The sequence below is a fragment of the Mytilus californianus genome, unplaced genomic scaffold (genome assembly GCF_021869535.1).
Source record: "Mytilus californianus isolate M0D057914Y unplaced genomic scaffold, xbMytCali1.0.p SCAF_5, whole genome shotgun sequence".
Classification (NCBI taxonomy): domain Eukaryota; kingdom Metazoa; phylum Mollusca; class Bivalvia; order Mytilida; family Mytilidae; genus Mytilus; species Mytilus californianus.
The window spans coordinates 12,264,892-12,280,660 of NW_026262701.1; the positions used below are offsets into that span (position 1 = coordinate 12,264,892).

Below are 15,769 nucleotides of genomic sequence, written 5' to 3' on the forward strand. Positions count from 1 at the left end.
TAGCATAATGATGGCATATTTTGATAATAACAAGCCACAGGTATTCGTCACCTACATTTGTTTGCTTTATATTTCATAAAAAAATATTTTGAAGACATATATTATGTTTATGGTTTGATTTTTAGAATACAGGTGTTAAAAGACACAGAATTGTCTTAATCATATTTGGTTATAGTTATGTCTCCAGTTGTTTTTGTTTTCTCCAGGTGTAAAAACGTATAATATTTTTGTAGAATTTAATTTGGTTGAAATATAAATATAAAGTAAATTTCTTAACTATAAATATTACTTGTTTATATCAACAGAAAATAAAAACGCTCCACAACAAAAATACAACCAAATTAAGTAATAAACCTGTGACAATTCTGCTTCTATTGGTACCAAGTTGGTTAAAATCCATACTGAAATGACCCCACAATAATTTTAAAAAAAACGTAGTTTTATATGAAATATATAGTGAAAAATCGCAAGAAATGAATACTTATGGCCACATACTGTTCTTGAAAGCACTGAAAGATTAGTTGTAGAACACTTACTGAAGTCCGAGATGAAAAGATGTTTGCCCGGTTTGTTGTGTAGCTTAGATAGCCATAACATAGTAGGGACCTATTGTTCACTGATGATTTCATATCTGAAAGTATTTGGGAAACCAGAAGTTGATTAACAGCCATGGATGTGAAAACGCATCACAAGGTTTAGAACGCTCACATGAATAATGATGAAGCTTGATACTAAAATACATGTACCAGAGAAAAATACGGTTTAGAATATTAAAGTATTTGGTAAACAGGTAGTTGAATAGCAATGGATGTGAAAAAAAAATCAAACAATATAGTAGCTCACATGAAGGTTGAAACATAAATATGCAAAATATACTACCTGGAGGTGTGACGAGATGATTGCAGCCATACATTTTCTCCTTTACAACATTCATGTACGTTTCGGCAATAAGGTTTATCGACAAATTGTAGGTATTCCTATGGGCACCAATTGTGCCCCTTTAATAGCAGACTTGTTCCTGTACTGTTATGAATCGCAGTTTATGGCTAAACTCAGTAAAGATCCGTCTAAATTCCATTTAATTGATAAATTCAACAACACTTACTGTTATCTTGATGACATTTTTTCGTTAAATAATCAAGAGTTCTCTGAATATACTGCAGAAATTTACCCACAGCAACTTACTTCAAATAAATCAAATATTAACAGCAATAAGTGTCATTTCTTAGATTTAGATATTTTTGTGTTACACCAGAAACTCTACACAAAAATTTACGACAAAAGGGATGATTTTTTTTTCCCTATTGTTGATTTTCCTTTTTTGGATGGTGATGTTCCTCTGGCACCTTCTTACGGTGTTTATATTTCCCAACTCGTTCGTTATGCCCGTGTCTGCTGTGACGTTTTGGATTTCAATGAGCGTAATCTATGTATAACTGGTAAATGAGTAAGTCAGGGATTTCGTTACCACAAATTACTTACAACCTTTACTAAATTCTTCCTTAGATATAAAGATTTGGTTTGCAAGTTTGGCTGTACCTGTAAACAACTTATTTCAGACGGAATAGCACATCCTAAATTTTACTGTGATGTTGTTTACCAAGCCAGGAAATTTATATACGATCCGGGTAAACTTACAATCATTAAAATAAACTTATTCTAAAAGGTTACCAATTCACACTGTAATTATATCTTTGAATATTGTTTTTATTGGTATAAATATTGATTTTGTTATATCAGTAAATTAAAATCGTACTAATAGTTTTGTTATACTTTAACGGTACATCAAACTGTCGATACCTTTATTTTGGCATTGAACGAGGTCATGTTTTTCTCTGACTGTTAATGACGTCTTTACACTAAATCCAGTGGATGGTGGATGTGTACTGATTGATAATGTAGTCTTAGATACATGATTTCTTATTAGTTGTTATTGGCTTTGAACTAGCTGTCAGTAGCTGAGTACTCTCAGATCTGTACTTAGTGTCCTTTTTGTTGTTAAGGATGAGGGATGGATAAATACCCTGCCACGTCCGGTCTGTGTTTATGTTTGATGTTTTTTCTGCTTTGTATCGATCTGATGAGTTAAGCCTTTTCAACTGATTTTTATAGTTTGTTCTTATGTTGTGCTGTTACACCACTGTCCCAGGTTAGGGGGAGGGTTGGGCGCTCACAAACATGTTTAAACCCACCACATGTTCTATGTGCCTGTCCCAAGTTAGGAGCCTGTAGTTCAGTGGTTGTTGTTGTTTCATGTCTGTCATATTTGTTTTTCGTTAATTGTTTTGTTATAAATTAGGCCGTTAGTTTTCTCAATTGAATGTTTCACATTTTTTCATGTCGGGGCCCTTTATAGCCGACTGTAGCGTATGGGTTTTTCTCATTGTTGAAGGCCATACGATTGCTTATAATTGCTTACATCCACTTTATGTAAACTTTGGTGGATAGTTGTCTCATTGGCAATCATACCTCATCTCCTTATTTTTATATTGATACCAAATTTCAGGAAGCTCTGATTCGTAGCACATGTACCTGAGAAAAATATATTTTAAAATATTTAAGTATTAGATAAACAGGTAGTTTATTAACGATGTTTGTGGAAAGAACACATCACACAATGTAGTAGCTCACATGAAGTTTGATTCTCAATTTTAGGAAGCTGATTTGTAGTTCCAGGAAAAATGTGACGAATATTTTCTTCAGAGTAACGGCATATATAAAAAGTGTGAAAATTCTGACATCTGTAACAGGTAACTTAAATTTTGTTGATGATTTTACCTCTTTGTTCAATGTATTGTAACAATGCCAATTAGAACATACATGTACAGTTATAAAGTTAACGTCACAGTACAAAAATTGCACGGAGTAACCAAATTGCACCCATTTAGCAAAAATAGCAGCGGAAATCTCACAAGTTTTCTTAGAGACTAAACCATTTTGTATTTTAATGATTTGACATTATGCACGTTTTTCAACATGTATTTAAATATTCACAAAATGTTCACAGTATATATCAACAGAAAAAGTAAAATCTATGGAAAAGTCGCCATGCGCATTTAAAATATGTTAAAGGCATCCATTTCTTTAAAAAATGAATAGTAAGCATGGACTTTTACACATTTTTCTATGATTCAATATGGATGCAAAATTAAATTGGTGGAACTATATAGTAAATAATGATACATCTACAAAATAAACACAGAATGGAATCTTTTATCTGGATCATAAATAAACGTAGGTGACAAAACTGTCAAAATAGGTGCAGTTTGGATACCTTCACGTTAAATTCTGGATGTTTGTATTAACATTTTCAAATGATTAAAAAATCCAGGATAACTATAGAACTGTTGTAGACAAATATGTACTTTCACTGTTGAATAAAATTACTCTGTAGAGACAATAAAGGGATTATTTAAAATCTGGAGGGAGTAAAATTTTATTCCATCTAAGATCACTTAATCTTCTAATCAATCACCTCAAACTTGATTTACTACAAAAACAAGTGTTCTGATGGTAGGCAAAACAGTCTAACAACCGATATTATAAATTGTATAAATTTCTGAGCTTCCTTCAAACACAAATGTTACAACCCATAAAAGGAGAGACCTTGTCGATCAAATTGTCTATGTTGCTGGTAACTGCTGGTTGGTATGTACCTATAAAGATAATTTTATTTCATCACTTCTAGCTAGGTGTTCGAATCTAGCTTAGTGCAAACACAAAACTGCAAGATGTACTCAATCTACATGTATTTGATATTCTTTGGCGTTTTTTCTTTTTTTAATGGTTTTGTATTCAGAAAATTTTGCAAAACTTCTAAAACAAGTGCTAATACATAAACAAACATTTACATGTAAATAATCTGTCATGACATTAATTCTAAACAATCTCAACTAGACATATAGTTGAAGAGAAAATTTGTTTAATCATGGACACAAAACATTGCAGAAATATACAAAACAAAAGGTTTCAATAAGAATTAATTGAAACGATTTTAAAGATAAATCTAAAAACAACATATTTCCAACATGCCTAAGAAGGCTTCATTATAAGTCAACCATATAAGTTGACTTGATAAGAGTATTAATTCTAATGGTTAACATGGAAACTGTCTGCGTTATTTATATAGAGGTTACCTTTGAATAAAACCGGTCTAAATAACAAAATGCTTTATATACATCATGTATATATATAAGTATTTCATCCTTTAGTTTTACTTTTCCTATAAATTAGTGTAGTTAATAAACAGAACTGCATTTGTCAGCAGCTTTCAATATCAGTGTCACATTGATCAATAACTGTTTGAATATATCCAATCCAGAATCGAAATTCTAGAATTTTATCTCGATGACTTTTAATCAAAAAGTCATATGGTTTTGTGTAGTTAATTGTGCAACTGTGTTTGTCATCTGATACTTTACCCTTCTGTAATATAATTCTGTAGTGACTTGTTTTTAGGTCCATGTAAGTGAATATTATCTTAAAATATAGAAAACTGTATAATATAAAAATAAGATGTGGTATAATTGCCAACGAGACAACTCTTCACAAGAGACCAAATGACAAAGAAATTAACAACTATAGATCACCGTACCACCTTCAACAATGAGAAAAACCCATACACAGCAATATTTTAATTATTCTAAATGCTAATGAACCCTGAAACTAAGGTCACAATTAAATAATTCCTGTCAATCCTTATATTTACACGCAGAGGCGTAGCTAGGTGTTAAATGAATGCAGGCACATATTGCGGTAGGTCTGGTCTGGTGGCCGCTTTAGGCAATCCTGGTTAGTTTTGCATTGGCAAAGGAAAAGCTGTGAAACTTGTTAATTTGGTGAACACACAAAATATCAAATTTACTGGTAATTTTATCATGAAAATTTACAGGAACAAAAAGTTATAAGAATAATAATTAATTTTACAATTACATCTGATTGATCAATTAAAGTAGTACAATCAGAAATCAAAAAGGTAGGTAATGCCAAAAACACTATCAACAGCGCCTAGTACTAGTGATGATTCATAGCATGAAAGGTTGGGATCCTTCGTGGACCTTCTTCAGAGGCAGATTGATGGATTGACAGTGCCACTCTATTTATATAGTGTCTAAAGTTATACATTACCGGATAATTATCTGTTATACATTACAGGATAATATTTATCATCATCAGTTATGGTAAACTTCATTCAACTGATTTTGTATGTTAAGGTTAACAACAAACCTGATAATATAGGTTATGGTAAACCATCTTATCAATATTTGGGCTTCTAATGTGACTTCCGTAAAATTATTGTACATAGTGGTCATGCATTCTTAACGCTGTTTATGTAAAATTGTTGATCCTTTGAATTAATTTATTCTAAAAGGTTATTAATTTAACACTGTAGTAAGATATCTGAATATTATCCTCATCGGTTAACCGTATTATATTGTTTTGTTTTAAGAAATAAAAACACAAATTGCTAGACGTTTATGAACTTTTTTGGTCCTACATCCTGCTAATTTATTTATATTTGGCTTTGGCCAAGGCCATTTCATTTCAGACTGTTTATAAATGGAGGAAGCAGAGAGAACCATGACATTCAGCAGGAAAACTGGCAACCGTTGTCAATTAAGATTGGAGTCTAAAGACCTGTCATGTGCCTGGTTCGAACTCACAACATCAGTGTTGACAGGCTAGTGGTACAGTAGTTCAATAATGTAGACCATTCGGCCACCAAGGACCAGACTGTTTGTGACGTTTCTACACTAAGTTCATTGAATGTGTATTGAAATTTACGTCTGGCCAAACATGGTATATTTATAATTAAGAATTGACTTTGGCTGATAAAACTGTACAGAGAAGTTTAATTTCGTGATACGAAGTCTTTTTTGTACACTTACGTATTCATAAACTTTATTCAAGTATTTCTTATTGTAAATTGAAGTTATCTCTTTGAAAGTTCAACAGAAGCATTATGGTTGACCATTACTGAAATGCTGTTTCAAAGATTACATGGATATTTTCCACTAGTCATAGCCACAATCATAGGACTCATTTCACAAAAAAAAATAGAAAAATTCTTAAAAGTCATGAATATTATAGCATAACTTACGATCAATTTTTGTAGTAAAACGTTTTGTGAAAAAAACCTCTGTCCTATTTTCCTGAATTGAGACATCACTACATGCAATTTATTACCAGACTTTAACTTCCCATGAGCAAAACAACAGGTGCCACTGAGGAAGCAGGAACATTCAATCCTTTCCAACATCTTAGTTAACCACTGATTTTTGCATTGTTCTTGTTGCTCAATCCTTGGTTTTCCGATCGATGTTTTGTGGATTATTGTTTGTTTTTTTCTGTTTTCAATGGTGTTATCTGTTTTTCTAAGACTTATGATCTTTTGAATGCAGACTTGGTATTATCAACTCTTTTAACATGCCAATTATGCATAACTTTCAAATATAGGTCGATCTTTCCTTTTCTTTGTAGCAGAATCAGTTTAACATGGATGCCTAAGTCAAATAGCTCAATACAAATCAATTACATATTCATATATATATCAAATCAACACATGTATAAATACCTTTTTTTTCATAAAGACTAAGAGACCAAATTTTGAATTGTAAATTATATCTATTTTAAATGAAACAACAGTGTACATGCTTAAATGTTTTGCCTCCTTTGCCGATTATGATTGTAGTTATGTTGAGTCTCAGAGAAAAGGGTTATACCACAATTGTTACATATTATTAACATTATCAAAGCAATGATCTATGAAAATGAGGTAACAGTCAGACGAACCCTATCTGACTTACATGTAGTTACACGTCACTGTCAACCCATACAGTCATGCTTTGTTGATTTTTATTACTTTTACCTGCAATCAACAATTGATAAAATTCTCCTAGATGGTAGTAAGTCCTAGGAGTATTTTGGGAGATAAGATGAATCTGTATTTCATAGTGTGGCACTTTGTTACACCAAAATCATTGTTTTAGAGTATGATAATCTATGTCCAACGATACTGTTCTCTCTCTGCGTACATGTAACATAAAATTATATCTTACTAATCTGACTATAAAAGCAATTGTGCTAACGTATGCATGTATTTACTCTGGTCTCATGAAAAATATTCTTGCGAAGTTCATCAACAATTCTTGAAACTGACCTTTCTGTTCACTTTCCTGTTCACAGGTCAGTTTTGTACTAAGAAATAGTTTGATGCATTTAAGAAATTGTTCTGTTGTCAAGCACCAAGATGTCTGAAACCTTAAAGAAATGAAATATAATTCTATTATTCAATTTAAATTTACTGGAACAGGTGCGACATTTCCCTCCATAATTATGGAATTAAAACTAAATTCATGGTTACATTGTACATAATCAGCATGCCTAGATCTTTTACACTCTAACTCTAAGCTATTCTAGCCTATTTAAGCCATAAAGGTTAGACTGGATCTTAACTAACCAACATACTTCCTATTCACATGATAAAGTCTTTGTTCATATCCATCAATTCACAAGAATATGTGTCAAATGCTTTCAGGTTTGTACAAGCTTCATGGAATGCAGCATATGTTGGTTCTTTCCCGTATTCCTCTTCCAGCTCCTCATCATAAGAAAAAACTAAGGCCTCGTTGGTGTATTCTACGAGGTCTTTCGTGAAGTCAGGAATATCAGCTGGACATCTCTCGATGAACAAAATTCTCCAGTGAATATACTTTTTCGTTGAAAAATATAATTTTCTCATCCAAATCCTTCTTAGTCAATTTTGAAACATACTTATAGTCTTGTCTAATTCCGTAACTATCATTGCTGTTTATTACTAGATTGACAAGAGGCGGAAGACAAATCGCCCCAGTTTCCATCAGCGATGAATGTCTACAAAGTGTTTTATGGGGTTAACTCAAGGTTCTCGGTGTGTAAAATGTGGGAAAGGCGGTTGAAATTTAACAGTATATTCCACTAAGAAAGGTCGATGGTGAACACGTGAACGTGAATGCGGCAATCCAAGTAGGGGTAAGATGAGACATGGGAAACGAAACGACTAATATTTGTACGTATGTACTTGAATTGATATTTTGGTTGTTGTGTAAAATAATGTCTCATATTGAAATATGCTCTAAGTCTTTGTGAGCCCATTGAATGGAAATAAAACATCTCGATATCTCATATCGTATATACTCATATGGTCCGACCATACGCGTATGGTCCGGTTAATTAACACCATGGACGTTGAAAAGGTGTCCCATAAATTTAGAGTTTCTAAAAATGAAATTTTTACTTATTCAATCATATTGTAATCATTGTTACATGATTAATGAGATAAAGTGAATTTTACTTACAAGTAAGAATTATAGTAACACCATTTATACATGGTCATTATTGATTTGTCCTTACGTTTGTACGAAACACAATATGTCGACTTATGAAAATAAATTCAAGAATTATCTAAATGAACTATTAAACAAGAAGTCAATTGCTTAATTCACAGGAATTTTGGTCATTGAACCCTCTTTCTTTTCTTTTTTAAAATTTATTTTGGTGTTTTTATTATATTAAAATTTCTTAAATATTTCAAATTGTTTTTAGTTATTATTTAATGTGTTCTTGCTCCTATTTATACGATCTTACAATAACAGAAAAATATTATGAAATGAAGAAAAAACACAATAATTAAATGAAAATAAGTTGAGATTAGAAGAAATTTTGTGTCTGAAATAATAATTTAAACACTAAGAACAAAAGAATAAAATGTCCATGCCCAAAAACGCCCGTTGTTTCACTTGCGGACGAAATGGTCGACAAGATAAAACGTTCTAAATTAATTCTAGCGAAGGCAAGATAACAGATACACCAAGATTCATACAATATGTAAAGATAAAGGAATTCAGTTAGTAACTCGTACCGGTTTGGGTTTGGAGAATGAGCTGTGTTCTACTGCGAAGGAAGTTAGAATTTATTTGAAAAATACCTATATGGTCTAAATACTCATATGGTCCCGCTCGTTAATAACCAAACGAGTATAATACTCATATGGTCCGACCATAGATATCCTTGTATAGATTCTCCTGGTCATGAATATACGCTTATGGTCCTCTCTCTCTCTCTCTCTCTCTCTCTCTCTCTCTCTCTCTCTCTCTCTCTCTCTCTCTCTCTCTCTGTGTGTTGTGTGTGCATGATATACAAAGCCCACTTACATATAAGTTTGACTGAAACAGTTTTAAATTTTCCAATAATTGAAATGAAATTTAGCTTTCTGTGGAATGAATAAAAGACATCGATCACATCAGTTACTCTTTTAAAAAACAATTAGCAGGTGGGAAAACAAGATTTAAATAAATCATCTTTTTATACTTTGGGGGTTTGAAAAACAATTTATGATACCTGAAATGAAACCTTAAAACTCAAACAGAAAGTACAAAATTTCTTTCAATCTACTTCAGGTTAGGTTATTTGCAATGAAATGCTAGTTGACATTTATTAAGGGTGCCAGAATGGGTTGAAATTCATGCATGAAAAGTGCGACTTTATTTTGAATAAAACTTTCCTAGTAATATTTGTTTTAATATTTTATTTTTCCAAGAGTAATAGAACGAAATTTTCTGTATTAACCTTGTTGATATGTATTGACCTTTAATTTCCCGCCAATTACCCGTTTGAACTCCATGTTTTTGCAGGTAGTGTTATGTATCTCGATTTTTTTCCATACTAAATTCTCGTGTTGAAAAATTGAAAACAACACGTTTAATAATTTAATGCGTCCGAAGCGCTTTTCTGGATTTACCTTCATCAGGAACGCTCAATGCCAAACATTTGAAATCCGAGGGATGTATAAGTACCGAAACAGTTGAAGAGCTATATGACAAAAATACCTAAAACAAATAGCCAAATTCATCTAAGGTCAACTTTGCCTGAGGGAGTTGAAACCTTAGTTTCTTTATAATTTCAAAATTCATAAACGGACAATTTTAGAAAAGTTTGTTATAAATCATGTCCGTACCGTAGTACTGACTAAACTTTGATGAGAATTAAAAAAGAGCTGCACAACATTCTGACCAATCAAATCGTTTAGACTGTCTGTGGCGAAAATTTTCTGCAAATCAAAAACCTTGTCACAAAAAAAAAAGAGATATCATCCTTTTACGATAGAAACCTGTTATAGCAATCTCAGTAGAACTTAGGGAAAACTCGAGATACATACACACTATATTTACACAATCGAGGAATTCTGAATGGAAATTTGGCGGAAGTTCCTTGGTTAATACAAAGTCATATCCCTTAAAATCGTGGCAAATAATGCGTGACTTGCGGTCATCAAGTCGTATTAGTCGGCTCAGCATTAATGACATATGCATCATACTTTTCATGTCTTTCTAAGCTTAAAATGCAATCATTTTACAAACTGGGCCATTTTTTTTAGCAATTAAATGTAGGATCTATTTTGCACAACTCTGCAAGTGTAGATTTTTCTTCTTTCTGTACTATTTCAACAAAGAACCACTAGTGGCCTCATTTTTGGATGGTATTACACACAAAAGCGGGACAATAGTACCATCCATAAGTCTTTCTGGGCACGTGACTAGTTGTCAAGCATGTTCTAAACACATTCGTGTCATGTGTATTGGTGTCCTGTATGCGATGAATTCATTTCCTTGTCGGATGACGTCAACAATGACGTTACGAATCAACCCCCTGAAAGTTTTTGTAAAAGCAAGTACATCCATAACTAAAATTAAATAAATTGTGTTTTTGAAAGACAAATCCTAATTTTATTTTCTATCTAACTTAGGTTAAGTTTGGTTAAGAATGTTCTTATCGTTCCCTTTTTCAATAAGTACCCAAATTTGCATTTATTATAATTCACATACAACACGATGTTGTTACAACTTCAAAATATACACATGCCGTTGTGATACTGTAAATTTGATTAAGTATAGAAGGACATTTTGGAATGTGTATGAAATGAATTCAGGTTTTAATATTTCCATATCAAATACGCATTTGACAAAGATTCCATTATATACAAAACAGTTATATGTTATTCTCTTCAACCTTGTACTTTGTTTGGCCTTTATTTCATTTTTTGCGCGTTTATGATGAGTTTTGTTTCACAATACTATGATGACCCAAATCACTCGTAGTCCTGGTGTACTTACTTTGAAATCGTCATGCAGTTAAGAGTTGTTGACAAGTAATGCCCATTCGACCAGCTATTTCAAAACTGATTTCTCCCGGTTTCAAAAGCATTCTTTGGATTGCTGTCTCATTTACGTATATCCAACAGAGTAATTGCTATTCATAATTCATGCATCCTTACTTGACTGTCTGATAAATTACAAAAAGACAGACAGCAATTTGAAAAGTACAGACGAAAAACATTAATTTACCTTATAAATCCGATAGTTTGCCATCCAAATACATGTAATATGTTTTACAATAGTACATAATTGACGGTATATGAAATCACCTGTCTATCACAACAACAGTACATTGGTAAGATTTACTGGAATATTTGGCAATAGACGAAAGTAGAAAAATAGCACAAACAAAAACATAAACGTTTTAAAAGAGAATTAAAACCAAAAGGTAAAACTTTAGATATAAGAAGATGTGGTATGAGTGCCAATGAGACAACTCTCCATCCAAGTCAAAATTTATAAAAGTAAACCATTATAGGTCACAGTACGGTCTTCAACACGGAGACTTGGCTCACACCGAACAGTAAGCTATAAGGGCCCCAAAAAATTACTAGTGTAAAACCATTCAAACGGGAAAACCAATGGTCTAATCTATATAAAAAACGAGAAACGAGAAACACTTATGAACCACATCAACAAACGACAACTACTGCACATAAACTAAAAATGTCTTTTTGCTTTTTGGTTTTTCCTTTTAAACGTCGTACTGTCTGTTAAACGATTTACGCCTAAATTCGGATTATCCCTTTTGTGTATTTTGTTTTTCCCCTTAAAACTGTTCTCTTTACAATGAAAATAAGTAATGCTGTTTCTAGTTTTAATTCTTATGACATTGATTTTTGTGCGAAATCTCTATTAAGTATCTTTCTCATCATTGTGTTTGAATCTCCCAAGTCTTGTCTTATCAGACTGTCCATCATCTATTTATTCCATCATGGTAGGTTTTTTAATTCTTTTAGTTATTAATGAATTTGAATACAAAAAACACCACCGATTGCTTTTACACGTACATTTAGTATATCGTATTACAGATAGATATATGTTGAATCTGGTTTTGTTTGGGTTTGACAGTTTGTTTGGCTATATTTCTTCACAGAACAATGTGATGCATATTATACAATGCATCAAGTTTCAGCCACCTACACATACAAACATGATATTATTATTGAATAAAAAAAAAACAATTGAAAGATTCTCTAACAACTTCAATTGACTAAAGATCACAGACATTATATAGTAACCGTAAGATTTCATACTTTGTAGAATTGTTTGATATCATGTTACCTTTTTTATTTGACACTTTTTGTTGGAGTTGTTGACTTTAACAATTTTGACCTGTTGTCGTATTATGCTTCTGCATGAATGCTATCTCTAATGAAAATATGTTTGAAAGCTTTTAAACCTATTGAAATTGTTTTTCATTATGTATATAAAAATAAGATGTGGTATGATTGCCAATGAGACACCTATCCACCAAAGTTCAAATGAAGGTGATGTAAGCAATTATAGGCAACCGTACGGCCTTCAGCAATGAGTTGGCCCTACTACACAATTTTGAGTTAACAAACTTTGCGAGAGTTATACGACTTTAACAATTGTGGGCATATTATAGCATGATAATACCTTTTGAACTCAACTTCTTTGAGACTATTGACACATATGCTTTGTATATTTGACAGGAATGTTTATCGTCATATGTATAGTTGTCCACATTAAGACTGTCATTTAGATTTGACTATTTTTGCGGGAATAATGGAACTTTGGCCAATTTCGTTCTATTGTACGGTAATGAAATCTAGTAAACTCAACTTCTCTGAGACTATGTGTCCGCATGTTTTCATACGTTGTTATTATATGTAGCTGACCATTCTATACGGCCATTTTTGTTTAACAGTATTTGCTGGACGTATGGAACATTGACCATTTTTGCATATCGTTGCTCAATGACACATTTTTAACACGTTTTCTTACGTAGTAGGATTGTTTGTCATGTTGTGTTGTTGAACGTACAAAATTAAATATTTGTCTATTTTTGCGGGAGTTAACACTCTTCAAACTTTTGACCTAAAGCTTTCTTACCATTTGCTTTTAAGTCATCGTGTGTAGATGGTCGCACTTTACCACATTTGGATTTGATTACTTTTATACATCAGGGGTAATGGGTTATTTTTGCTAAATTTGATGTATGGCTTGTTTTATAAGTGATTCATGTTCTGGTAGGGATTACAATTAACCAGCGTGTTCAAGGTAAACAATAGTAATGCTTAATCGCCATCTTACTGCATTCCTTCCATTATTCCTCAGTCCACGCTTAATCACAAAGCGACGGGTCTTGTTATTTCAGTCTTATTGACCATAATTTGATATTCTTGCTTTTACTATTTGTATGTTCAGCTTCGGTTTATGAATCGATGTTTGAGTGTTTTATATTATCTTATGAACAGTCGATACATTAATTTCTGGATAGGATAACTTCTACGTACTGGTAGACCACTAACGGAACCATATCAATATGAAAATAAATAAATAATTAAAATAAATAAATAGATAAATAAAAATAATTTAATAAACAACAACAATAACAAGGAATGAAATATTAATAAAAATATTAAAGTTACCCTGCGCAGAACAACGGAAATATCACATATTTTTTATAGAGCCGTTTCATTCTCACTCTTGTGACCATTACAGTTATTGTTAGCTCTCGAACAATAAAGATGCTGACTATGATCTGAAAAGTTAGATATGTTTGACGTCGATCGACCACAAATCATTCTTAACACAATATTTCTAAATTTCTGTCCTGTTGCACAATATAAAAAGAAATTGATTGAATGATTGAGATACATCAGTAGTTCAGATATTGTTCGAATCAGTACTAATTTGGCAAATTGCTTTGGATTATCCATTTCATTTCTCCAGACCACTGAAGCGATCATAACAACATTCATTGGTACTGTTGTTGCAAGAAATGTGAATGATATTGTTAATAACATAATTGTCAGTTTGAGATTTGCATCTTTTGTATTCCTACGCGAATCTACTTTCATTAATGGGCCGTTTTGTAAAATATCTCTTCCTGCTGTCGCTCTCACAACCTGTCTTATTATGTGTGTGTTAAAAAATAACAATATAACTAAAGGGAACAATGAATACAAAACTAAATCGATCCATGGCCAAATCCGGTCAATGAACTCAACAAAGTTTGGTCCAGCATCACATCTGAGTACTGTTTTTCTGTTAAGATTTTGTTCCGTTAGTTCGACTGTCCAAAACAAATGAGCATTAATAGCTAGAAAAATGAAAATCATGATAAGCACCACTTTTCTTGCTCTCTTTTGTTTACAATATCTAGAAGCTTGAAGAGGTCTACACACAACGATAAATCGTTCTATAGTCACTGCAACAATCAGCCAAACAGAATAATGACTAACGCTGTATGCCAATACTGTTATTGTCTTGCATAAAAACATCGACTCATGCTGAATGTCAAGGCCAGTTATTTCCCCAATCCACTTCCGGAAAAGTCCTATAAATAGAACCAATGAATCTGCTATCGAAAGAACTGCCAGGAATAAAGTTGTTGACTGTCTAGTCATTGTTTTATGTCGTAAAATAAAGAATGATAAAACATTTCCGATCACTCCTAACACCAATAGTATAGGTGGCACGTAGAGTAACATTGCTTTGTGAAGTCTGAATTCTGTGTAAGATGAAAGTTCTCGATCAAACGTGAGTTGTTTGAGAAGTACTTGGGCATGCTCAAGTAAAGCTTCATTTGATATGTTTTGATTTTGCCTCAGAATTTCTATTAAAATCTGTGTAATATTGTACTCATCATAGAAAGTGGAATCCATTTGTCTGAAAAATAAACATTGCAAGAATATAAGATCATTTCTATATTAATCAACAAAAACAAATAATTGTAATGTTTTCCTCCTGTCAAAATGATAGCAATCAATATGCCATTCATAATTTGGTAAATCCGAATGTTTATTACTGACGCAGTCAGTAATAATTTCGGTTTGTGACCTATTTTTAAAAGACTCTTAACTATGGTAACGGCAAGCATGTTGTCACAAATCTTTATTCTGAGTGAACGGAATTACGGAATTGAACAAAGACCAACAAAAAAAGATATATGCTACAATAAAAAAAAAATATTACGGACCTAAAATCAATTTTAAAAATGAAATTATTCAGATAAATAAAGATAAATTCAGGTAAAGAAGGCTTCATTATCGCCAATGTCAAACTGTTTTGATTGTGTAGGCTAAGCCTTTAAAACACGAGAAGGTAAATATCACTGTCAGGTTCATTAGATCTACCAGGTCAATTAGGCTATTAATAGCCCGAGTGCTTATATATATATCTTATCGACTTTGTGTATAAGTTTGCAAGTGCAGCTAAAACTTCCAATACGTAATAAGAAATTCAAAGAGTACAAAATATTATATTTGAAATAAAGAATGTCAACATACATATATTGCAAATTTAATGACTTGTCAAAAGCTATATTATATAGATCATCTCCATTTCACGTCCGTCCGTCCCCGATATACACACCGAAATAGGTT

General features: G+C 32.3%; 1 protein-coding gene across 1 annotated transcript in view; it reads right to left on the reverse strand.

Moving 5' to 3' along the window:
- Nucleotides 1-13,815: 13,815 nt before the first annotated feature.
- The window catches only part of LOC127701754 (probable G-protein coupled receptor 139), an 89,829-nt gene continuing 87,875 nt past the window's right edge, over nucleotides 13,816-15,769 (reverse strand). The window contains exon 2 of the mRNA XM_052205719.1: nucleotides 13,816-15,053. Coding sequence (XP_052061679.1) covers nucleotides 13,844-15,049 — 1,206 coding nt within the window. The 5' untranslated portion in view covers nucleotides 15,050-15,053 and the 3' untranslated portion in view covers nucleotides 13,816-13,843. The remainder of the gene's footprint in view (nucleotides 15,054-15,769) is intronic.